Source organism: Aspergillus brunneoviolaceus, assembly GCF_003184695.1.
Source record: "Aspergillus brunneoviolaceus CBS 621.78 unplaced genomic scaffold BO95scaffold_54, whole genome shotgun sequence".
Taxonomy (NCBI): Eukaryota; Fungi; Ascomycota; class Eurotiomycetes; order Eurotiales; family Aspergillaceae; genus Aspergillus; species Aspergillus brunneoviolaceus.
The window spans coordinates 154708-177740 of NW_020290784.1; the positions used below are offsets into that span (position 1 = coordinate 154708).

At 51.8% G+C, this 23033-nt stretch overlaps 9 protein-coding genes across 9 annotated transcripts; 5 read left to right on the forward strand and 4 right to left on the reverse strand.

Moving 5' to 3' along the window:
* Positions 1 to 39: 39 nt before the first annotated feature.
* BO95DRAFT_445175 (CIA30 family protein) lies at positions 40 to 1510 on the reverse strand. The gene is made up of 3 exons (XM_025587081.1): positions 1279 to 1510; positions 969 to 1202; positions 40 to 863 (listed from the first exon to the last, which is right to left on the reverse strand). The coding sequence occupies exons 1-3, from the start codon at positions 1364 to 1366 to the stop codon at positions 46 to 48; spliced, it is 1140 nt and encodes a 379-aa protein (XP_025439896.1). The 5' UTR covers positions 1367 to 1510; the 3' UTR covers positions 40 to 45.
* Positions 1511 to 2050: 540 nt separating this feature from the next.
* BO95DRAFT_501991 (mediator of RNA polymerase II transcription subunit 12) lies at positions 2051 to 8731 on the reverse strand (the record flags this gene model as incomplete). Its single annotated transcript, XM_025591026.1, has 11 exons — positions 2051 to 4436; positions 4492 to 4793; positions 4848 to 5483; positions 5539 to 5743; positions 5809 to 6406; positions 6463 to 7105; positions 7147 to 7440; positions 7751 to 7873; positions 7912 to 7917; positions 8437 to 8607; positions 8642 to 8731. The coding sequence occupies 11 exons, from the start codon at positions 8729 to 8731 to the stop codon at positions 2051 to 2053; spliced, it is 5454 nt and encodes a 1817-aa protein (XP_025439897.1).
* Positions 8732 to 8742: 11 nt separating this feature from the next.
* On the forward strand, positions 8743 to 9476 carry BO95DRAFT_210113 (uncharacterized protein). Its single transcript, XM_025581108.1, has one exon. It carries the CDS (start codon positions 9014 to 9016, stop codon positions 9443 to 9445), a length of 432 nt encoding a protein of 143 aa, XP_025439898.1. The 5' UTR covers positions 8743 to 9013; the 3' UTR covers positions 9446 to 9476.
* Positions 9477 to 10689: 1213 nt separating this feature from the next.
* BO95DRAFT_455090 (SUI1 family translation initiation factor) lies at positions 10690 to 13288 on the forward strand (the record flags this gene model as incomplete). Its single annotated transcript, XM_025588304.1, has 9 exons — positions 10690 to 10726; positions 10799 to 10849; positions 10921 to 10952; positions 11013 to 11029; positions 11159 to 11256; positions 11322 to 11342; positions 12777 to 12851; positions 12984 to 13076; positions 13140 to 13288. 9 exons carry the CDS (start codon positions 10690 to 10692, stop codon positions 13286 to 13288), a joined length of 573 nt encoding a protein of 190 aa, XP_025439899.1.
* Positions 13289 to 14048: 760 nt separating this feature from the next.
* Positions 14049 to 14994, reverse strand: BO95DRAFT_445179 (uncharacterized protein). Its single transcript, XM_025587082.1, has 4 exons — positions 14892 to 14994; positions 14745 to 14800; positions 14504 to 14651; positions 14049 to 14419 (listed from the first exon to the last, which is right to left on the reverse strand). Exons 2-4 carry the CDS (start codon positions 14756 to 14758, stop codon positions 14165 to 14167), a joined length of 417 nt encoding a protein of 138 aa, XP_025439900.1. The 5' UTR covers positions 14759 to 14800; positions 14892 to 14994; the 3' UTR covers positions 14049 to 14164.
* BO95DRAFT_326609 (uncharacterized protein) lies at positions 14899 to 15147 on the forward strand (the record flags this gene model as incomplete). Its single annotated transcript, XM_025581859.1, has 1 exon — positions 14899 to 15147. A coding segment is annotated over one exon (249 nt), but the record flags the coding sequence as incomplete, so codon positions are not given.
* A 751-nt stretch (positions 15148 to 15898) lies between these two features.
* On the forward strand, positions 15899 to 17355 carry BO95DRAFT_210408 (uncharacterized protein). Its single transcript, XM_025581109.1, has 3 exons — positions 15899 to 16330; positions 16399 to 16506; positions 16599 to 17355. Exons 1-3 carry the CDS (start codon positions 15978 to 15980, stop codon positions 17089 to 17091), a joined length of 954 nt encoding a protein of 317 aa, XP_025439902.1. The 5' UTR covers positions 15899 to 15977; the 3' UTR covers positions 17092 to 17355.
* Positions 17356 to 17774: 419 nt separating this feature from the next.
* rgd1 (putative Rho GTPase activator (Rgd1)) lies at positions 17775 to 20683 on the reverse strand. Its single transcript, XM_025587083.1, has 9 exons — positions 20419 to 20683; positions 20292 to 20345; positions 19614 to 20220; positions 19340 to 19548; positions 18728 to 19286; positions 18530 to 18673; positions 18377 to 18471; positions 18249 to 18319; positions 17775 to 18181 (listed from the first exon to the last, which is right to left on the reverse strand). The coding sequence occupies exons 1-9, from the start codon at positions 20578 to 20580 to the stop codon at positions 18070 to 18072; spliced, it is 2013 nt and encodes a 670-aa protein (XP_025439903.1). The 5' UTR covers positions 20581 to 20683; the 3' UTR covers positions 17775 to 18069.
* Positions 20684 to 21246: 563 nt separating this feature from the next.
* On the forward strand, positions 21247 to 21944 carry BO95DRAFT_445182 (putative quinol monooxygenase). The gene is made up of 3 exons (XM_025587084.1): positions 21247 to 21438; positions 21525 to 21637; positions 21715 to 21944. Exons 1-3 carry the CDS (start codon positions 21376 to 21378, stop codon positions 21863 to 21865), a joined length of 327 nt encoding a protein of 108 aa, XP_025439904.1. The 5' UTR covers positions 21247 to 21375; the 3' UTR covers positions 21866 to 21944.
* The last annotated feature ends 1089 nt before the right edge of the window (positions 21945 to 23033 follow it).

Below are 23033 nucleotides of genomic sequence, written 5' to 3' on the forward strand. Positions count from 1 at the left end.
GTGGTGGTATCAATCTATCATTTTTTTGGGAGGGGGGGGTGGGGGTTAATTCCATTCATCACGCAGTCCCTTCAGTCCCTTACCCTTATTCTGGCCCTTGGGCGCCGGAGAAGGAGCCGCGGGAGCAGCTTGATCCTCCCTCGGCGCCGACTCCGACCCCGACCCCAACCCCGACGACGACGGTTCGCTATCACCAATCCAGTTCGTGCGCACGCCCTCATCGACCTCCAACGCATCCGCCCCACAGATGCGCCTCTCCTCCTCAATCTCCGCCTCACTCATCCCATTCGTCGCCCAGATCCTATGAATCCGCAGATCATAGGGCCCCTCCACGCGATCCGTCAACCCGATCCCGATACTCTTCACGCGCTGCCGCAGGATCGACGTCTGCGGCTCGACCACCAGCCCGAAATTCGTGCGCACGAACGCGTTGAACGGCAGGAGGATCGTCTCCCACCCCGTCGCGTCCGCCGCCGCCCCGGACGTCGTCACAATGTTCGATGCCGAGATGATCGTCGATTTCGGCGGCACGTCCGACAACGCGGCCGGGATGATGCCCTGCGGGTAGAGCTTTTCGGCGAGCTCGGGCGATTCTTCGGTGGCGGTAGCAGTGGTGGTGGCGGTGGTGAAAGGCGAGAAGGGATCTCGGTCCGACTGCTGCTGCTGCTGCACGCGGTGGTGGCGGGTGTACAGGCGGTGTTGGTGGATATCGGTCTCAATGATCGAGTCGGTCTGGATGTTGACCGTGTAGCGACGGCCGTCGGATTTCACGCGCAGCGCGAGGTAAGCGTACGGGTCGACATCCCAGAAGAGTCGGCCGAAGAGCCAGAAGCCGCGGTCTTGGTTGCGGAAGGCGGCGTAGCCTGTTTGGACAGAACGTCAGATTTCTGGGTCCCCAGACATTTTGTGAGAAAAGGGAAAACGCGGTGTGTCTGGGAGGGTCGCTCGCGTGCAAGCGGCTGACGTACCGGTTCTCTCGACGCGCCAGTTCTGGGGCAACTTGGTGGAAATGCTTCCGTGGAAACGAGCGTGCGCCGGGCTGCTCGTTGCCGGATCGGCGGGAATATGGTCCAGGCTGGCGGTGCTGTAGCCCCCGACGGCGCGGTCGGCCATGGTCTTGCAGCCGGCAACGGTGGAAGCATCTTCGAAGTCGAGGAGGACGTACGGTTTGGTCGGAGTGTGAAGGGCTTCGGAGTTCCAAGCTAGAAGGCAGCTGGAATCAGTAACTATTCAATCGCCCTCGCTGATAATGTGGAGATAACAACAGCGAAAACGCACCGATTCTGGAGACGCGGCTAAGCTCATCTATACTGCGCTTGAAAAAGCCCGAGGGCTTCGCGGCCAGACATCTGGCCGTGGGGATCATTGTGATTGGGGAAGCGGATACAATCACGGTGGTTGAGGTTCAATGCAGACGCCGTGTCCCATCAAGAAATTGTAGCTGGGGCGAAGAAAGAATGTCGAGCTCGCCGCCGGCATGACGTCGGAGACGAACATCCGAGGTGATACGGTGCCTGAGGCGGGACGCTCACCGCTCCCTCGACCGCTTTGCTTGATGTATGGCAGTGGCTCGCTTCAACTGGGAAATGGCGATAACCTCACTACGACTGTATCAATTGCAGTCTTAGAAGAATGAAGCTCGTCACTGAGAAAGATTCGACTGAAAAATTGGACTGCAGTGACGGACGATTGGATAATTCTATACAGCAACCAGATGACGAAATGTTGTACTCGCTCATGCAACCCGCTCCACGATGCCATCCTGCAAGAACCCGCAATAGACCATGATATGCTATAATTTGCCCAACCCCATCTAACGCCCAGCTTTATCCTTAAATATGTACAGCCTGATAATCTCTCCAGGAGGGTTGGCGGAATCAATGACAACGAGTCATGTGAAGAAGGGGGGGCCCGAGCAGAAGCGACGAAAGTGCATGACAATAAAGTTGCTGCAGATGCAGGTGGGTATGTAAAGCAAGGGAAACAAAACACAAGAAATTGAGAGTCACATGTGGGATTAATGGTATTATGTACGTGAAAAGAGTATGCGTTAGGCTCTGACACGCCTGGCATCGAAGTACTTCAGACTCAATGCGGTGTCATTCATGCCAACGATAGGAGCTGCATCTTCGAGAAGCTCCCATGGACGCACAGGGTATGCACCAATGGCCCGCCCGCGGTACTGAACCCGAAGATGGCTTGCAATGCAATTGACACCTTCGCTCAGTCCAGCAGAGAGCCCCGATGGTACTGCAGTGGACGATTGTTGCGGCGTCTGTTGACCATAGGCTAAGCTTCCCGATGGTGTTGGAGTAGAGCCGCCAGCGGCAGGAGACGGTAGAGACGTGGGTTGAGGAGGATTGGAGCTGTCCACTATGGGACCGAGAAGGTAAAGAAATCTAGAATCGTTCTGGAATTGAAGGAAGGGCGGACATTTTTCCCTGAGGAACCGCGCACACTGCTGCCGTGCCTCATCCGGGAATATGTCAACAAGGCAGGCAGCAACATCAAGTGCATGGGTTTGCAGCAGAATCCCAGGACACGGCCGGTAGCTCTCCACTGGTTTGGGTTGAGGGAAATAATCAGCTGACGGGTATAGACGAAGGACACGGTTCGGAAGACGGGCCAAAGAGATGCAGAAGATGGAGATCAGTAGGCGAGTCTGCTCTGGTAAGCCATGAGATCTAGGCGCCAGTCCCGGCGTGTTGAACGATGCGCGGTGAATGACAACGATCCGAAGCAAGGCAGAGAACCAGAAGGCCAGGCTTCTCTCGAAAGACGGGCTAGCTTGGTTTGTCGCACGTGCATCTCCGGTACCAGTATGATTTGCTTGCATTGCCACAAACTTCTGAAGCAGGAACTCCATCTTCTCAACAAGCACAGGCACAATGGTCGGTACCCCAGCTTCAGGAATGCAAGGGGCTAGCTTCTCGATCATCGTCAAGTAGAGCCTTGCAGTCTCGATCGATTGGAGACTATCCGAATTTTCCTCGAACATGGGGATAGAGAAGAAACCCCTTTCAGCCCGCTCCCGAATTTGTTGAATAGCATCATGGCTCATCAAGCTCACTAAGCCATACCAATGATCCTTATGAGATTTGGTATCTGCCACTGCGGCTTTGAACATCACATCCACGATGCCGTTGTTGTCTTGGCCAGCAGCTTCTGCGTTGAACAAGAGCTGAAGCTTGAGTTGACAAAAGGGAAGAGAGAAATCGTTGTTCATGCGGATGACTTCCTCGGCCTCGGGTGTGGTCTTATCGCGTGCATCCGAGTCGAAGCCCAGAAGGCTGTCGAGTGCCTTCTGCAGTAAAGCTGTGGATGCTGTGTGTTGACCAATAAACTTCTGCAAACAACCCTGAACGATGCGTTCCGGATTTTGCGTAAGGAGAAGCTGAAGCAGCATGGTTGCGCACTCCGTGAGGTCATCCCTTCTGGACCCATATATGGCATCAGTGCTCTCGGACCGGATCAAAGGTATGGCATCACGGATTATGTCGAGGCTTTCTTCGGGATATTTAGCAAGGAACTCCTGCTGCGCGAGTCGAAACCGATAGGTAACCATATCTGCGAGACGACTTTGGTCGTGCTTTGGCGGAACAAGGAGTTCGAAGAGATCCAGCTTCAACTCTGCGACGCTAGGGATTACTGCGACGACCTTCTCCGACTGAAGGAGCTTCTTGACCAAGGTAACGAAGGCATGGATAGTAACACATCCGACACCGATAAGAGGGGGGAGAATCCGCGCCATCGTTGATCTGGTTTGAGACTTCAAAAGTCCACACACCCATCTTACTAGCATAACATCGAATCGCTTGGGATGGAAAGTTCGAAGGTAAGCCATATACCGACATATTTCATTCGCTGAAAGTTTCTTGTGGCCGTCCTGAAGGGCTTTGGTAAGCGAGGCGAAGGATGTGTCCATGGTGGACTCGTCCATCCCACCACCAGAGAGAAGCGTTTGATCAAGCTTCTCCTGAAACAAGGAATCGATCTGGCCGGTAGACACCGAGATATGGTCGGAGAGTGGAGAGGGAGCCGCCACAGCCGCTCTATTCTCGATCCGAGCTAGGTCCTGACGAAGCAGTGCAACGGTATTGAACTCGCTGGGCACTCGAAGACCCAGCTCTATCAACGAGAAAATCAGGTCCAGGCTGGGGGCACCAAACCTTTTCAGGCGGACATAAGATTCAACGAGGCCCTTGAAGAGATCATGCACAGCACTGATCACACAGAATGTGTCAAAGTGATAGTTGACCGTGTCTGCAACCGAGGCGAGCACGATACTATTGTCGCAGGTAGTTGCCTGCTTGAGTACGTCCGCAAGCATTGACAGATCTCCAAAGCCTTCAAGGATCTCTCGAATAATGCAAAATTCGGCAGGAGTTAGTGCAGATATTCCCGAGTCGGACAATAACGGGATGTTGCTATATTTCCTGGAAGGGACGTGAGTCTGGGAACGAGATGCGGAAGTTTGGCAAGAGAACATACCTGCCTGGTTTGCGATAATGCCCAGCTACACCACGTCGGATCCAAAGACCAATCTCAGACCTGACAGCCCATGTCAACTCGGCAGGGAGGGACAAGTTAGTTTTCAGCAAACCACTCCTCTCTGATCCGAAAATGTGGGGAAGTCGCCCAGCAATTGACATTTGGAGCTTTGCAATAATGGAATTTTCTTCCTCAAGGGAGAATCCTGCACGATCAATCAACATGTTACGAAGATTACGAACATGTTCGGGTAGACGGTGTGATGGAAGTTGGATCAAAAGGCGGAATTCGCTCGATATAACCTACATGTTGTCAGCTCAAAGTCCTCAATGATTATGCATATGAGTGTTTCTAACCTGATCTTCAGACGCAGGACTATGTGCAAGTCCCTTGGCCATCAGCCATTGCAAGTACCTGCCAACGGAGAATGTCTGAGATCTAACGAGCTCTGAAAAGATATGATATATGTGTTCCATGTTGAGTCGGCTGTTGCCGTCGAGGCCTGCAACGAAACTGAGTATGTGAGTTTCAATGTCAAGTCCGGACATCTTCCACTTCCGTAGTAGGCGAACGCTGGTATAGACACGGCGAGACCCATGCCGAAACGGGGTTGCTGCCCACTCGAGGAGTTTGGAGACTAGAATAGTCTTGTCATCGACAGCGTCCAGGCATGCGGAAGCTGTGGCAGGAACGTCATGTGCGGAGCGAAGTGAATCAAAAAGCGAGATGACCTTTTGCTGAGGTAGCCGAACTTTTGCTTCGTGTTGACTCTTCGAAAGCCGAACACGACTGTTGCGCTCCACCAAGTTATGGAACATGGTCTGATCTGGCGTTTCCTTCAAGTTCAAGCACGACGAGATCAAGTCCTTGTATGTCGTCCAGGAATTTGGAAGGATTAAAGATGATGTATGCTCCAAGACCAATCGTCTTATACAGCGAGACAACCGATCAATCAGCGGCTGAAGGGTTTCGTGATGGCCGGAACTCTTGATCTTTCGAATATGTCAGTCGAACAAGGATAAGAAAACATGGGATTGCAATATTTACCTGTCGCAGTTTCTCAAGCAGGACCTCCGCCAACTTCCGACCACGTTTCCTGTATCGCATGATATTACTCCAATATATGCCAAGCATCAAAAGCCAAACAGGAATGGTGTTGAGCGAGGCGTTTTCCAACGACAACAAGAACCAGCTAAGATACTGATCATGGTCGAGCAAGCGTTCGAAGAAGAGCCGTGATGTAAGGCTGACTCTGTACAACAATTAGTAACGCGCGATGAGGCTTCAAGCGAGAAATAATGAACAATATTGACGTACGCATAAGTCATCTTCACCTTCCAGTCCGCAGCACCACAAATACCGACGACTCCGTCCAGAAACTGCTGAACGGTAGCAGTCCAGTCACGAACCCATTTGGACTCCAAGCCCAGCGCGAGTGCGCCGCTTGTGCCCTTCCTTTTGAACGCACGGATTTCGTTGGCACCAACACATCTGGCCAGCCATATGGCACGAGGAACTGGGATCCATTTGCCTAAGCATTGGTCGAGAAGCACTTTGCCCCGAATACCATGAGGAATCGTCCGACTCAGCCTGCGCAGGGGCACAGATGGATTAGCAAGATCCCGAAGCCAAGCTTCGCGCTTGTTATCCGTCAGAGTCACCCGAGGGGGTGGCTTGAAGCTCGACGGAGCCGTGACCATATTGTGGCTTTGTCTCTTCTCAAGGGCAGCAGCAAAGACGGAAGAAAGCATCTGCAAACCTGATCGGTGCTTCAACTGGGCATAAAGCGATGGCCGTGCAGTGTTGGACTCATTCTGGGACACCTGCGTGCGGTCATAGTGTCCTTGCTTCGCCGTGTGCTCATTAAGAACATCTTCCGGGTGGTTGCCTGTCCATGGGGAAAAGTCCGCAACTTCTGTAAAGTTGGGTCAGAATTCCCTCTATCTGTAAAAGCTGGATGAGTCAACTTACTCTCTCCCTTGATTTTGGGTGCAATCGTAGGCACCTCAGTGCGATACGGTGTGGTTTTGACTTCCTTGACCGGTGCAATTTCAGCAATCTTCGGGGCATCGGTTGCCGGTGTTTCCTGAGGAGTATACTTCCAAGGGAGGAGGGGTAAAGGAGGCGGAGACGAGGAGGTCTTCCCTTGTACGGTAACATCATCATCTTTAAACTCGACAGCTCCAGTCGTCTCCGACAGCAGAGCTTGGAACGACCATGCCGGCCGCCCTCGCCAAGTCAATGATTGTGGTTTGGCAGTCGCGGTCCCCGGAGTGGTTCTCGCTTCACCACCACCACTCACCGGTGCCGGACTCCCTGTTGCCGCATAGGCTCCTGATGTCACATCCAATTTCAGCCGCTTGGCTGGCGGCTCACTCTCTTGCGCATCTCCGGGAATGGTTGTGAGGTCGATGACTGCCGGCTGTCGGGGGAGCGATGACGGTACGGGCATTGGCGGCTTCTCCGACTGAGGCTCGGACTGACTGAGCGCTTGGAAGGCCTCAACGCGTCCTAGGCCGTTATTGGGAGCGCGCATCGAGCGACTCCACGGCTGGACGCCGGCAGAAGGATGGGGTATCATCTTAGCGTCATGATGTATCTCAGCGTCGGATTTCTGGTCATTGGAGTAGCGCGGTGGGTGAAGACGGGTTGAACGCTCGCCTTAGGCTCAGATGGAGTCGTGGTATTCAGTTGTTCAGAGAGTCCGAGGGGAAGGTCGGAAGAGGTGACAATAAATTTCACATTCGGGCTTCCAATCTGAGACTCCCTAGGGTGTGGAGTTGAGTGGACGATCCAAGACCGAGCGGCTATACTGATCACGGTAACCGTCGGGGACCGGGGGTAAAGGTGAGAGAGGAGTACTGTACTGTACTTTTGGGGGGGGGGGCGAGAGGCGGAAGGCTGCAGGTGGATCTGTCCGCTAGGAGACAATAGCGACTGAACAAAAGTCTGGGGATTATAGGAGTAAAGGGGGAACAAAGAAGAAGAAGAAGAAGAAGAAGAAGAAGAAGAAGAAAGTCAGAGGAAGGGGAATTGGGAAATCAGGAAACTCGAATCAGAATGGAAATGCTAAAGGATAAGAAGGTAAAAGGGTAATGAATGCTAATACTATTAATGGGGGAGGAGGCGACCGAACAGGAAAAGAGCCGAGTACGGCGACCGAGAGAGTTGACTTGGATCTCCAGATAGAGAGATAACGTAAGGAGGGACCAACTGGCATCAGCTTATGGTGGAGAGCAGACTGAACATGTAATCTTACCGGATCGACACCCGTCGACCACGGAGATTGATGGGAAGAATGGGAAGGATGGGGAGAACGGGGCTGTGATACCGCGATTTTACCGGCCTTGACTTCGGACGAGTGAGAAAACCAACTCTCCCCCTGCACGCGTACGTACGGCAATTACACGGAGTACTTACTTTGTACTGTACAGTAAGTACCAGTCGGTTATCTGCCTCCAACTTATCGTCTCTCTCTCTCCCTCTCTCTGCCTCTCTATCTCCGGATTCAGATGGCTGAGGGATCCATCAATTTGTGTCCATTTGCTCTTCTTACGTATCTACGGGGTATCTGAACTTCGGAACTCAATCCGACCCATGATCCATGACAATCGAGCGATTCGATGCATCCAACATTTTCCTCATAGAGTCTCATTCATCATCCATCCCATTCATGACTCGGATATCCTCTTCTATTCTAGACGATTAATGGCCGGACAGTGATGGATCTGGGTCATCGAATAGCCCCCGTGGGATTCCAAGCCCCATTTTTAACAAAGGGTTCTCTTGGCATCATTTGATGGGATGACCACAGCACACTCACTGGATCGGCCTGCTTGTCTGCACATCCACGCGATTAGCTGATGATATCGCGGCATATGACCCCATTCTTTAATCAACGGGATCGGACATGGTCAGGGCCAGTCGCAAGCAAGATACACACACATTTGAATGCTCAGAACCTAGTTCAGGAGGGTTCAACCACAAGGAGCCTGGCACAAACGACTTTCTCCAACGGGCTAGCCTAATCATCTTCCGCAGATCTTCCCCCTGGCGTGCGCTAATCCCTGCGCCCGTACGGAGAGTACTGTCTTCGCGGTATCTGAAGCACTGAACCTGCTGCCATTAGCACAGCAGGTGCTGTACATACGGGGTAAGCTGGGTGATACGTGTACGGAGTACATATGAGCCCACATGGAATAGGGAAGAGCTGCAAAAGGAGGAGGAAAGAAGCACTCATAGTATGATGCACCACAGACTCCGTACCACGTACTTATCACCTACTACATACCTACTACCTACTGCCAGACTACGTGGGCAGTCAAACAGACAGTGCATACTGGGCTAGGATGGTTCTGAACTGGGGATGAAATCTTTTCCTCGGGTTGTCCTACTTCCGAACATACGGTGAGCGCATCTGGGATCTTCAAATGTGCCAGTGAACCATCTAGCCTACCTAGTCTATCGCGTAGTGTGCCTGTGCCCTGACCGGCTGAAACCGACCCTACGCCCAGAACCTATAATGGCAAATGCCCGGTTACCCACGATAATCATCATTATTCTGTGTCTCCTGGACTCTTATCGAATGAAAGCTGCAATTCTAAGTATTCTGCAACTCCTCTTTTTTGAACTACTACTCAGAGATGAATCCACCTCACTCCATTCATTGTGGGCCACAGATTTCTCCAATTTAGCCATCGGGCTCTGTGACCCATTTCCCGGGACCGATTGCCGTCCGAGGGGTTTGGAAAAAGTCAAGGACTCAAGAGAACCTTTCTGGGAACGGGGTGTTGGCGGCTTGGCCCTCTCAAGTGGCATGATATTGTGTGGTATGATGGATGCACCATTTTCATCTGGTCATCCTTCTCCGCACTTTATCCCAATTCCATGGCTAACTAACCACCATAGTATATTCTGTCGATCTTCCTTCCTCCCACTAACCGGTATGGCCTAATTCTCACGTGGCCCGTTCTCTCTGTTCAGTACTCCGTACAATGTCTACGTAGTAGGACCCATTCATCCCCAGATCTCATCTTCACCTGAGCAGCACACAACATCACGCACCATCCATGTAATGATCGAGAACCGAACCAGAGGCCCAAGTGTCCTTTTGGTCGCCGGAGGGTGTAATTTATTGCCCGAGATTTGCCAAAGCACAGACCGGGGTCCTCCCACCATTAACCCATTCATTCTCTGACAGAACAATCACCATCTCAGCGACCTGCAGGATGCAGTCCTACGCAGTCGGATCAGATTTAGGTCTCGACAAGCGCCTCCGGAGGTGTCATTGTCACACAAATACATAGTGACTTACAGTCCCAATCCGAATGAACCCCGGAGAAGGCGCATTTCAATGCTTTGGCCACACTTACGGATCAGCTCCACGTCAGTGACTAAGCTTCGTATCTGTCATTTGAAAAAGATGTACCGATAGAATAGGTATGCTTCTTATTCCGCGATAGATAAGTCGGTCTCAGGTAGTACAAGACATCAAACAAGAGGACCGTGCATTTCCATCCTACGTGATAACCAGTCAAGGCTCAAGGACCAGAAGACAGCACTTAAGTTGCCTTACATTTGGGCTGTTGTCGATCTTCCGCCATTGACTGTGCTTGCGCAATTCCCCGAGAATCAAACAAACTTCTCGTGATCACATAGTACCTGGAGGTGTCTTGAATGGTTGATGCCATTGGAGCAGCTACGTTCCAGTTAAGGGGCCAGATCGGATATGCAACACAGGGCCGGGGAATTTCAATGGCTACTCCAAGCGAGCCAAAAGACCAAGGTTGCCTTCTCTCGGAGGCGAGCGGTCGCATTCCGATAGAGCGGATGTTCTCGTTTGCAGGCATCTTTGCGCGAGAACTTATGATCAACATGATAACCCTAATGGTATGTAGATCTGAAAGATACTCATATTTTGGTCTTCTGATGCTCGGCTCAAGTAGGAGTGCCTGACATCTGGTGTTATCCAAAGATTACGTAGAGTAGAGGTCTGATAGGGAGATAAAGCCGGGGAGATCTCAGGTATGCTCATTCATGGTGGCAGTATGGAAAGCACAGGCTGCACCAGCGAGCGGGCTTTCCGCTTTCGGGCTTGGCGGCGCTGGTCGCTTGGTTGGCCAGTTCAACTGCCTCTCACCCCGGATTTACGCCCCCCAGGCTGGAACAGAACTGAGATAACAATCAGAATATCACAAAATGTCGACCAAGAAGGATATGCGCAGGTTGGATCTCGGTATGTTGACTGCTCCCAAGCCTTGAACCTCGCCGAAAGCGCACTCTTGCTGATGCTGACGTCGCATCTTAGCCATCCCCTACATTGATCCGCCGAAAGACAAGAATGAGGCCGACATGTCCAGTACGTAACGAGCGATAGAAAGACATATTACTATAAGGCGCAGTTGGGCTCGTATTGATGTTTTGGAACAGGCGCGATGTCTAGCACCATGCCCATGGCTGCGGTAAGTTGCGGTCCAGCTCCGCGCTTTACAGCCAGAAGATACTAATCGGCTTCTCTTTAGATGTTTACCAGGAACAGGTGAGCAGGGAACTGATCTTTGAGACATCAATTCGACCCATGTAGCTAATTACCGGGGCTCAATCAGAATGATCGGATGGTATGTTTCTAGCGACCTTTCGGAGTGGCTATCTTTTAACACATTCATAGGGTGTCTTTCGTCTTCTCTCTTCAGAGCTGGCTGGGTGAGACCCCAGACCAGAAGAGAAACGCTTCTACCCCGGCTTATATGTCTGTATTGATGTCCTGTTCGTGCACCCCAGCCTCCAAGACAATAGAGTATGGATGACTGACTAACGACGCGCGTTCCTAGTGATGGCTTTGGTCGTGGTATGTGTTGTTCTGCGTTGCAGCAGCAGTCGCATGATCCTTTACCTCGTTGCTGATCGAAATCATGCAGACATACTTCCCCATCTTCCTGCCTCCTCAGACCGCGCGTGGTGCTGCTGCTCCTTCGCCTTCGCCTTCTCCCTGAGGGAAGCCCGTTCAAACATACCCTTGCGAAAGTCTTTTGATGCACAATTAATTCATGGCGTTTCCGAATTTGCAACCGAACTCATACAGCATATCCGAGCGTTACCGACTGGGAAGTGGGAAAGTCAATGGGGTTGGTGTTGCGGCTTCATAGCCAGGGAGCTTTGCTCTCATGTACAGGGGAATTCGACGTTTCTGTACGAATACTATAATACCAGAAATACCATAATGTCATCTTTGCTAGCGCTCGCTATCGCCACGCATGGGGGAGTACAAGGGACAGTCGCAACTTAAAATGGTTGCAGAGTGCATGCATGCATTGAAGCTGAAAAGACCGAGCAAAAGAGACTAATGCGAAGGCAAACAAGGACAAGAGGCTGAGGAACAGCTTCAAAGTGTAATTAACTTGGCGGGCAAATGTAGACGTATAGCCAGCCTTCTGAGGATCTGACAGTACAGACTGGCTGGCTGGAACACAGCCAAACAGCCAGAGCGTAAGGGCTACGTCGGCAGCGTCACGAAAAGTATTGGTGGTGAGTGGGGAGACGTAGCCGGGTGTAATGCGCCGAAGAAGGTTCCAGGTTGCCACCAAACATGAACTTTCACCTCAAACCAACTAAACCCCGAAGAGCCAGACGCCTCTTTCAAGCCTTCTTTGACAGGCGGACGATAGTCCACCGGATGCCCGATGATGGATGATAGATAATTAGTATTTTCTGTACGGAGTACTTGTACCAGAAACTGAGCCAGAGTCAGACTGCCCGGCTGGGCTTAGTCAGGCCCACACCGCCTTCCCCCACAAGGGCGCTAAATGCAAGCCGCGCCCCTCAAAAGGCTCTTCTGTTCTTCTCTTTGCTTCCTTCCCGACCTTCCCACCCTCCACTCCATCTTCAAGAACCTCACTCAGTCTCCAACGACTCGCAATCGCTCCCCCGCTTGAACAGAGATATTTATTCTCGCCCCTCCGCTCACTTTACCTATACCGCTTTTAAGGGCCGTTTACGACGAAAGGCCGAGTTTATGTCCATCGAAAACCTTAAGACCTTCGGTAAGTCGCTCGCCACCTCCCCCTCCTCTGTGGGCAACGTCGACGTTTATTGCGAAAACACCCCATCGCATGCTGCCTAGCCTGCTGTACAACGGTTTATTCTGTTCAAGGATAGACTGAATGTCACTCGGTGGCGCAGAACGGCCATTCGGCTGGTATTCTGGAAGGTGGTCGGTTTCGCATCATTTTTTGGCGGGGTAATGGTAGGTCATGAGCCTGAGGCTGACACGTGCTCCTTTTCCACAGACCCCTTCGCCGAAGCTGACGAAGACACCGGCGAGACCAAGCAGTCTCAAAACTACATCCATATACGGATTCAACGTACGTCATAATCAACCTATCTCCCGTTTTCCACCCATGCTGTCGCCGTCTCACTGCCCACTGCTCGTTGGCTGTGGTGACATCTCGTCTATGTCGTCCGATACGAAACCAGAGGCTAACAACGATCTGCAGAGCGCAATGGTCGTAAGACCTTGACTACGGTCCAGGGTCTTCCGAAGAAGTTTGACCAGAAGAAGATCTTGAAGGTGATCAAGAAGAAGTTCGGTACGTCTCAACTAGGCCCGCCACGTCTCGACATTTTAGGCATCCAACTAATAATTAATCCAGCCTGCAATGGCACCATCGTGAACGACACCGAGATGGGCGAGGTTATTCAGCTCCAGGGTGATCAGCGTAAAGATGTTCAGGAGTTCTTGACCGACAAGAAGGAAGGTCTCGAGCTGGATGCCAAGACCATCAAGGTCCACGGTTTCTAAGCACCCCGTCACGTCCCCGTTCCGGTCCCCTTCTTTTCTTTTTTTCCGGTCCACGTTACTACTCAGTAGTGCTGGAAGGCTTTGAAGAGCAACATCGTCTCTGTGTCTGTCGCTTCCCTCCAATCATTGCAGTTGCACCACGGCGTTCCTGCAAGGTAGGATTGTGAGTCGATCGGCTTGCCTAAACTGTTGCCTTTGAATATTTTTTAGTCGCTCTTTGCTTGGTACACAGGGCCTGAAGCTTTGATCAAAAAAGAATACTGTCAAGTTGAACTCCCCTCCTCTCCTCCGGCGCACTTTCGTTAGGCGCTTGCACCGAGGAGGGGGGCAGCAGTGGGTTTGATATTGTTTTACGTCCCGACTCAACTGCGATACCTGGAATGGGATAATGACGGAACGAGGCGTTGGTAGATACCCTTATCTGCATAGATATTTTTCTTAGCTTCTTGTTTTCTTCTGAAAGGACGGTTGAAGGTCTGTTATGTTTGAAGAGGGTTGTGTCTGAAGGTGGAGATTGAGGAACAGTCGTTATTCTTGATCTCTCTCATTTCCTGTGATTCGATCGTCTTTATTTCTGCACATGCCGACCTAGACTGTCACTTCCGTATTATTGTCCAAGAATGAATATTTGTTCATGGTTACAACGCATTCTCGAATGACGTAGACTACCGATACTGGGCTAGTCTTGATCAACTTGGATGCACAACTAGCTAAAGAAAATTAAGGCAAGGCATCTTGAACACTGGAATATAGCAATAGGGGTAGATTGGAGGTAGTAGCTAGCTATGGGAACAGTTGACTTAAGGAAACCACGAAATGGACATGGCCCATACGAAATCATTATCTACCTGGGTTACTCTTACAGTCAGTCCGTCTTCACAGTTCGCCCGGACGATACGCCCGACTATCCGCAACACGCATGCGCAGGAAGATCTGAACCGCCCAGTCCCAGAGTTTCCGGGTGATGACGAAGACGGGCACCTCGGGTTCGTTCTCGCGGGTGAGGTGCAACTGTAGGAGCAAGGAGGACATGCTCACGAAGCTGGCGACCGCGACGACGAGCAGCGCCGCCGCCGTTTCACGCTTGATCGTGGCATGGTTTTGCGTGGCGTGGTAGAGAAAGGTGAGGGTCTGTGGTAAGGGACGATAGCAAGTTTTAGTGACTGAAAAAAGATCCCGGGGATAAACAATGGTGTTGGGCTGGGGGTAACTTACCGTCGTGATGGAGATCCAGGCAGGGAGAAGCAGACGGGGGTCATAAGAAGCCCCGGAAAGATAAAGGACCCAAGAAGTTATATAAGCAATCAACCCGTTCGTAGTGAGGAGACGAATAACAACAGCTGGCGGGGTATAGTTCAAAAGCCTGAAAGGCAGAAAATGTAAGAGTCAGTTCCCACGAACTTTCCGCCGAAGCTGTTGCCAATAATCCCAAAAGTTGCGGAGCAAGAACACATACCATCGAGACATCATACAATCAGCAAAAAAGTAAGAAAGATATGCGGATGCACAGCACTGTGAGAGAGTTAAACCAAGACACTTTGCTTCTCTTGAGATGGATCAAAGGAGAGAATTCAAGACAAGCGATTTGCACACATGTACATACCCACATAATCGCCAAAGCCACTTCGGTGACTCGGAATCTTCGCTCAACATCCCAGTCTTGCCCGACACTCCCAACTATCGCCGCCGCCCACCCCTCCCCTCCCATTCCGGGTTGGATGTGCAGCAGCTCGGCCAAGAATGTGAACGCACATCGCAGACCCCACCATGCGGCCGGGACGGTGCTCAGCGCGCGGCAGATCACCAGAGGCAGGTACCATTTGCGATCCACGCCTAGGATGACAGCCACGCGGGGGTGAAGGGCCGACGAGGGGACCGAGTGGCCGTCGCTGTCGCTGCCATCCTCGCCGCCGCCGCCAATGCTGCTAGGGGGTTGAGGGGCCGGAGGGGAGGAGGGCGGGACGACGGCTGCGGGGGCCCCGTCTTTGTCGCGGGAATCCAGCTTTGAGAGAATGGACGTCACCGAGTTATAGAAGGTGGTAGATTCGAGGAGCGATTCGTCGGAGGGATCGGGCAAAGGTATCAGGTCAGACGCAACTGGTGACCGGAATTGTTGAATAGGGATGGGCGCAGATGCAGCATCACGACGACGAGGAGGAGCCAGCCTTGAAATCACGGCATATGCGGCCGTTGCACAACAGAAGAGGGACGTCGAGAAGATAAGTTAAATGGAGATTTATGGTGTCCCAAGTCGTAGATGGTTGAAATGTGGTGGAGAAGAACCCCCCTGGACCAGAGCTTTTCCTTCTTGTTTATGGTATTGACTCGTCGGCGACGATCGTGGTTGAATCACTGGGGAACTGACGAGCCCGAAGATCAAAGACCAGCTGATCCCACCGGACAAGAGAATTCTAGGCAGGAACCGACGTCTTTCCAGTTGGACAGGGGCACCCGCAATCCAAATCGAAGGCTTGAAGCCAAATCAGCCAAAAGCCAAAGCAAAAAGCCCGCGGCGGTGGCGGGCACGTGACTATCCCGGAACTTTGGCGGGATTCGATTTTCCCCCATTCGGCTCTCTTTTGCGTTTCGACTCCAATTCGTCCAATTCATCCAACCCATCCACCCTTCCTCCCAAGTGTTGCAGAGAGAGAGAGAGAGAGGTACACTTCGTGTGTCCATTCCGCTCATCATGGCTTCATCGTTGTCCAAGGTGCCCTTGTCCGCGGCCGTCAGAGCCAGCAGCACCTCTTTCGTCTCCTCCGGTGTCGCATCATGCCAATCTCGTTCCTTTTCGCAGTCCATCCAGCGCCCTGGCGGCGTGCGCCCGTCAGAGTCCGTTTCAATCAGGCCTCCTCCTCAGCCCAGTACGAGAACTAGAACCAGACAAATGGCGAGATCGGAGCTTCCGCAGGATATCGGCCTTTTGCCCGGCACCTACATCCGTCCGTTGTGGAAGGATATGCCGTCCTTTATCCATCAGCGCCATGAACGCCTTCGGCTGGAATGGCTGTGGCTGAAGCACGCCGTCCAGAATTTCATTGGGTAGGTTCTGGGTCTTGTCAATCTGTATTCTGCTCTTGCTGGGCCAGGAAATTAACTCGGTCATACAGAGTCATCGCCTACAGCCGATACTTCAACAAAGGACTACCCCTCGAATTGAAGGAGCGTCGTCAGATCGCCCAGGACTTCCACCGGCGCATGTTAACTGCTTTCGCAGCGTGAGTGCCCCATTTTACCACGGCCTCTGACTCCCCTCAACTATATAGACCATAACCTTAACTCAATACTTACTTCATGCCTTGTTCTGCAGGGGCGACACTGCCACCATCAACAAGATCTGCTGCACCGGTCTAGCCAAGGAGCTCAACTCACGCATCGCAGCGCGCCCAAAGAATGAGAAGGTCACCTGGAGCCTGGACAACTACAACCGCGACGCCTCCACCTTCTGGACCGGTGCCCGCGTGGTGTCGGACCGTGCCACTCAGATTCCCGAGATTCCGAACTCGGGCGTGCGCCAGGTCGTCGTGCGCATCACCAGCAAGCAGACCGCCGGCAAGTACACGGCGCCCGCCAAGGGACAAGCCGCCCAGGACTCCACCGCTGTGGCTACAAATGAAAAGCAGCGGGACTGCACAGAATACATCGTCATCCAGAAGCTCCGGTGGACGGGCGAGGATACCGGCTGGCGCGTGTGGGGTCACGCCACTCCGACCACAGTCGACGATCTGACCAGCCCCTTCTTCGCTCCTGGTCTGACCCTCGCCGAGCGCTTGGAGGCTCTGAAGGCGGGAATGGGTCGGTAAATTTGGACAAGCACTTGCTCAGTTGCCTCGTTCCTTCCCGTCCTCGCTGTGATCTGACCAAAACCAGCTCCGCAATGATGGCATGGCATGAAAACACCTCATGAGCGGGAGGCATAGAAACGGGGACCCTCCTCTCCCAGCCATCCTCACAGCCCAGAGATCAAGTTAGTCAGATGCAACCGGCGCCGTGGAATCCTGACTAAAACCTGGTTACGGATCCCTCCTCCCTCGTCTTCCAAAATGCAGTTGTGTATCAATACGATAGTCACGAGCCACTACTCCCCGCAGAAAAAGTGTCTATTGCTGTCTCTTCCTTTTTTTGTCTCTTGTCTTATTAGCCGGGCTCTCTCTCTCTCTTCCCCAATCGTTGCATCATATACTCTTATTCTTTGTGGTTCTTGGGCTGCTCTCTTGCTCGCCTATCAATCCTCTTGTCTTACCTAGAATCTTTTTGGTCACTCATGCCACGGGTCACTAACGCGCTGGATACTCCTAATCAGTGTATTGGGCGATCTCCCACACTGTTCAATGTATCATATACTATATCCAATCTCAATGTTCTATACGACTTCACGTGTCGCAAGTAGACATCCTCTTAACACCTTCAAGAAGAGGACGCATTACGGAGTCAGCGACGCGGGCCTTTACTCAGCTCATCGCTCATCTACGAGCAAGAAGAAATGGTTAGCATATGAAGAGCTGCAAAATCTCCACTCTCGGTGCCAGTGTTAGGTGGGGTAGCGATGGCATATATACACGTACAGAAAACCGAAACCCAAACGGGGTTTCGAAAACAGCTCGTTGAACACAGGAAAAAGACGAGAACAAAAGCAGTTTGAAAAAACCTGGGAATAAATTGCAGTGGTATCCGCGTGAGAAGAGGGAGGTGAAGCGAAAAGCCAAGGATTAGCATATCTAGCCGACGACTTGGACAAAAAACATTAGTCATGTCCGCGCAGCACCATCAGAAGATTATATCTAATCGTCGTCGAAGATCTGGAACGTGTTGACGAGAATAGTCTCGATGACACGAACTTGCCAGCCTGCATCGGCGATGTTGCCGCTGGAGCTGGCCCCCATGAGAGTTGGTCTGGGTTGGCGGGTGTCAGTTTATAGTATCAAGGGACAAAAGGGGGAAGAATGGGTGGTGAACGAACCCAAAGCAGATGGCGATATTGCCTGCATTCATACGGTTTTGCGTGTAGTGCTCTTGGACCTTGTTGAGATGCTGTCACATGTCAGGAGAAGTGTCTAGGGGTTTAAAAAGGAATGGCTGTGGGCATACAAGAATCAGAGCTCGCAAGGTAGCATAGTGGGCATCAGGCAGGTTGTTCACGAGCGCGTGCAGGGAGTCGCGGCGTGCAATGTCATCATCAAGACCTGGAGATCATGGGTCAGAGTTGGTCTTGAGTTTTGTGTTCTGGGAGGGACTCCTTACGGGCTGCATGAATGAAGTCGGTATAATAGTGCGATGTGAACAATGGGTCAGGTAAATCTCTAAAAAACTGCTTCAACAACCCCGCGACGCTATTGACGTCATGGTAGAAGTTTTCTGGGTTGGTGAAGTCCACTTGAGATGAGTCTGCCGTGCATATGTTAGATCACATTCGTCGGATCGAAAGACTATAAGACTCACCATTGTCGAATAGTGCCTTCATTTGACTAATATGGGTGGCACTTCCAGATAGACGATAGATCCCCTCCATATCAAGCCCGAAAAGCTCAATAGCTTGGAAGCATTGGTAGACGATCATGGGCACCGCTGTCCCATCTCGTGTGTACAGATCCTCCAATGATACACCGAACACCGGCTTTAGAGGAGGTAAGTGTGGCTGGAAACCATTGCCGTGCGCATGGAGGGGAGTTTTAGCTGGCGGCGCAGGTGGCTGACCTGCAGCGTGATGCGGCTCCAGAGGGCCAGAGGAGCTTGTGGGATAAGGTGGCTGTGGTTGGTATGGCGGTGATCTGAACGAATCTGGATTTTGATGGTATGGCAATGTCTCAGTAGCTGGCGCCGGCGCCAGAGCGTTTGTGGGTGCGGGCGCGGGTGCGGGCGCTGGCGCTGGCGTTTGGGTAGATGCTTGTGGAGAGGAGAGGGTCTGTGTGGAGAAGGAGGAAGGGAGGAAAGTCGACTGTCTTTTATTCTGCGTTGTGGGTGCAGAGACAGCTGCCACAGGGCCAGAGCCACCAAGAGTCTTGTGAATGTGTCAGCTTGAACTGGTTCAAGATCTCAGGTAGATATGCTAACCGGATGCCGTTGATATCTGATCTGTTCCGATGTCACTGCAGCAGGATTGTTCTCGTGACTAAGAATGTATTCACGGAAATCCTTCTCGTTGTCAATTTGCGACACAACTTCGTACAAGCTCTTTGGCGCCAAAGCAGGATTCGCCGTGCCATCCTTCAGGGGGCTGATTGACAATCCTTGTCCCAGCAACAGCTTCTCGTTGAAAGTGGCTTCCGGACTGTCAGCACAGATAACATGCAAAGGGTGAGGGTGGGGGAAGCATATTGTTGCGCACCAAATTTCTGCAGCTGCAGCGCCAGGCCAGAGTCGCATTCCGAAATCAGCTTCTGGATGTTCATGACGGCTGTAGGGCGGTGGGTTGAGACAAGTTCCTGTCGAGCCGTCTGCGCAGCTTGGACCTTAGCAGAGTAGTCCGAATCCGCATTCTGTACTTTGCGCGACAGCTCCTCCTCGTGCTGAGCCGAAGACTTGTGGCCCTTCAGACCGAACTTTCCGCCCTGTCTGTCGCCCGTCTTCACACGGTCCAACTGTTCAGCCAATGACACATATTTGGCCTTTGCCTTTTCAGCGGATGCTTCGGCCTCCAGCACCCTTTTCTCTGCAGTCAAGCCAGTCTGCTTCCATTGCTTGCGGCCACGTTCAATATTTGTTGCTAGCTCATTGAGGTCGTCGGCCATCTGCTGCAACGAGACGGCGAATTGAAGCCCATGATCCGCCATGCGCTCATGAAAGCGATTGAGGTCATTGTAGCTGTTACCATAAGTGCCCTGGCGGTTTTCCGTGCGATGAGCCGCGTCGTGGAGCGAGCGGGACAACTTTTTCAGGCCTTGCGCATGCTCTTCTTCAAAACCAGATCGTTTTTTTAGGAAGGAGGAGAAGTCCTGATGATCAGTGCAGGGCTAGTTAGCGTATTTGTGCGATTTCACACGGTGGTGATGTGGTTGAGGCGAACCTTGGCGGAGGCGACACTTTGCTTGAGCCGAGTCAGGAGAGTGGTGATACCGATCTATGTGACAGAAGGTATCGCGGTCAGCACAAGGACTAGACTTAGAGCGACAGTTGTGGCTTCGATTCCATACATCTGAATAAATGACTTTATCCATTCTAGCCTTCAATTCCTCCGTCATCGGGGGCGGACCCGAACGTAGGTCGTTAGCTGCGGAGTGGCCGGCAGAGCCAGCACTGGATGGCGGCGCATCGGGGTCGAGCCCGGCGCTGTGAGGTCCAGAAACGTCAGCCATGAGATAGGATGCGGTGGGTGATTACAAGTTGGGGAAATGAAGTCGCATTGAGGCAGCAATGCAAGAAAGATGTATGTAGGTATGTATGTCGGTATGTATGAAGTTCGGAGGATGATTTGCGGAAGCCTAACTAATTATCAGGAGCAAGTCACACATAGCACTCAGGCATCATCATGGCCCGATCGGGCAAGGCGGCGGGTGGGGGAGGCTGAGCCAGTGTGGCTTGCTACTTGCTACCTAGTAAGGTAGTGGGCTGGGATCCCGGAAGGGGCTTAGTGCGGGTGGCCGGTGCTTTTCTTCTGCCAGGCACGTTCCTCCTTACAGTCAGTCCTGGACACACTGAAACTCAACTTTCAGTGAGTAACTTGAGTTATGTACTCCGTATGGAGTTAAGTTCTTCATAACTTTAAGTCTCTTGACTATGCTGAGCTACTGAAGCTCCGAGGATGTTCCGAGTCTGTCCCGGTTCCACTCAGCGCACCGTACAGTTCTAGAAGGTTTCAACGGCACGGACGGCCTTAGTAAGGCTGTTGAATTTAGGATTTCTCAACATCGCAATTAGGGACGGAGTTAAAGAGACGGCGATGACAAATGCGGCCCATGTACCGAGGCAGATTGTAATCAATCTGAATGCTCTTGTCTTAAGATTGGGGTTCCTCAGTGGGTCGACAATGTGTATATAAGCTAGTTGTATCTTCTTGCCAGAAATACTGAACAATCAAATCAAAATTAAGACAACTCTCGGAATCACCAGTGTCAATATCATTTCGGTACAGCTACCGAATTACCACTACAATGGCTTCCACCGAAGTGAATGTGACCGTCTTTGCCTATCCTCAACCCGACAAGATTGATGAGGTAAGTGGCCTTCGTCTCTCTAACTCACTCTCACATCTCTGCACGCCTTCGATCAAGTGGTGGGCCGCCAGCTGACATGACACAAGGTTGCAACCCTTTGGAGCGAGCTTTCACGCCAAGTGCAGGCCAACGAGCCCGACACGCTGTTCTACTATGCCTTTGTCAATCAAGATCGAAATGCAATTGTGGTCGTCGAGAGGTAGCTCTTTCTCCTGTCCCATTGCCCCACTTGCTCCTCTGTGATAGGAACCTGGAACTAAGACTATCATATCGCAGATACCGTACCCAAGAAGCCCTAGTGAAGCACAGTCAAACGCCCTATTATCAGGCGTTCATGGCCAAGGCCGGGGGTTTGATGGCCAAGCCTCTTGAGATCCAGCGGGGTGCTGGTCCATTGCCCGAGTCAACCAAGGTTTCCCGGCTGTAGATGGATGGGATGGGATGGGATGGATCCCAATCATGAGAATCTTTGTACATTAAAGAAGTATTATTCAGTAAATCTGAGCTGTGTAAGTTAGGTTAATCAACATGACCTCACTCTGCACTCCACATCAATAGTACCGAATCGGATGGTGGCTACTAACTGGTTAGGTCTGGTGTAGGCGAGCTAACGATGCGAGGGAAAATCTAGAGGTTGGTACATGACTACTGTAGTCTACTTCTGGCAAGTGAAGAGTAACTATAAGCAGTAAGCAGTTTAAGGTACAGCTGAGGAACAGATTACCCCGTAGTAGGTAAGGCATAGATAGGTTCACATGTATGTAGACGCTTGCAGACAAGGAGCTTAGCTACATAACGTCGTCCTCTGTACTCCGTACTCCGTACTTCGAGTCGGCATTCGATCGGAACGCCAATCGAGCTATCCCCGTCATTACAGCGTACATATCCAGAGCCGATGCTTAATGATCTAATATTAGACGGAAGGATGGCGGTCTGCGCCTGGGTGCTGCAGGAGGACCGAACTAGGTGATGATGTATAGTCAAGGACTTTTAGTTGTTCATTTCTTATTCATGGACCAGACATCGGGAGGTGTTTCTTGGCTTGTGGTCCGTGAGCCATGTCGATATAACCAGTCATAGTGTCAAGGGTACTACCGTTACTGCGTACGATGTATGGTCGGGTACAACAAAATCGAAGATCGATCAGGTAGTAATAGCAACGCCGGCGGAAGGGTGTGTTTGACAGCTGGGAAGAGACAGACCCCTGAACCGGCACAAGGGTGCAAGCGCCGTCCCTTGGATCCCAACGGGACCATCCATTCAATTCCAGAGACTGCGCATTCTGACGGAGGAGAAAATCATGGCTCTCGACAAGAGAAGAGGCTGATATTGGATACACGCTTATGATTGGTGCTGACTTCCCAGCCATCGCGAGTATCTCATCCAATTCCACCTTCATGATGATTCCAGTTGTAGGATGGATTGGATCAATCCCAACCAACTAGTTAATTTGACTAGTCAGTCGTCGCCTACCCATGGCTGGCTGGCTGGCTGGCTGGCTGGTTGTTCTTCTTTCTTCTCTTATTCTCTCTCTTATCTCGATTCTCGTGGGGGACAATTAGATCAAGCACCAAACATCCAAGCATCAAGCATCA

Coding starts and splice junctions, on each gene's coding strand:
- BO95DRAFT_445175 (XM_025587081.1), bottom strand. CDS start 1,366: ATGATCCCCACGGCCAGATGTCTGGCCGCGAAGCCCTCGGGCTTTTTC. Junction 1,203..1,278: donor TAGCCGCGTCTCCAGAATCG/GTGCGTTTTCGC, acceptor GCTGCCTTCTAG/CTTGGAACTCCGAAGCCCTT. Junction 864..968: donor CTGGCGCGTCGAGAGAACCG/GTACGTCAGCCG, acceptor CTGTCCAAACAG/GCTACGCCGCCTTCCGCAAC.
- BO95DRAFT_210113 (XM_025581108.1), top strand. CDS start 9,014: ATGGCAAATGCCCGGTTACCCACGATAATCATCATTATTCTGTGTCTC.
- BO95DRAFT_445179 (XM_025587082.1), bottom strand. Junction 14,420..14,503: donor CCTGGATCTCCATCACGACG/GTAAGTTACCCC, acceptor CCCTTACCACAG/ACCCTCACCTTTCTCTACCA.
- BO95DRAFT_210408 (XM_025581109.1), top strand. CDS start 15,978: ATGGCTTCATCGTTGTCCAAGGTGCCCTTGTCCGCGGCCGTCAGAGCC. Junction 16,331..16,398: donor GCCGTCCAGAATTTCATTGG/GTAGGTTCTGGG, acceptor TCGGTCATACAG/AGTCATCGCCTACAGCCGAT. Junction 16,507..16,598: donor ATGTTAACTGCTTTCGCAGC/GTGAGTGCCCCA, acceptor CTTGTTCTGCAG/GGGCGACACTGCCACCATCA.
- rgd1 (XM_025587083.1), bottom strand. CDS start 20,580: ATGGCTGACGTTTCTGGACCTCACAGCGCCGGGCTCGACCCCGATGCG. Junction 20,221..20,291: donor AAAGTGTCGCCTCCGCCAAG/GTTCGCCTCAAC, acceptor ACTGATCATCAG/GACTTCTCCTCCTTCCTAAA. Junction 19,549..19,613: donor GCTGCAGCTGCAGAAATTTG/GTGCGCAACAAT, acceptor ACAGTCCGGAAG/CCACTTTCAACGAGAAGCTG.
- BO95DRAFT_445182 (XM_025587084.1), top strand. CDS start 21,376: ATGGCTTCCACCGAAGTGAATGTGACCGTCTTTGCCTATCCTCAACCC. Junction 21,439..21,524: donor AACCCGACAAGATTGATGAG/GTAAGTGGCCTT, acceptor ACATGACACAAG/GTTGCAACCCTTTGGAGCGA. Junction 21,638..21,714: donor GCAATTGTGGTCGTCGAGAG/GTAGCTCTTTCT, acceptor ATCATATCGCAG/ATACCGTACCCAAGAAGCCC.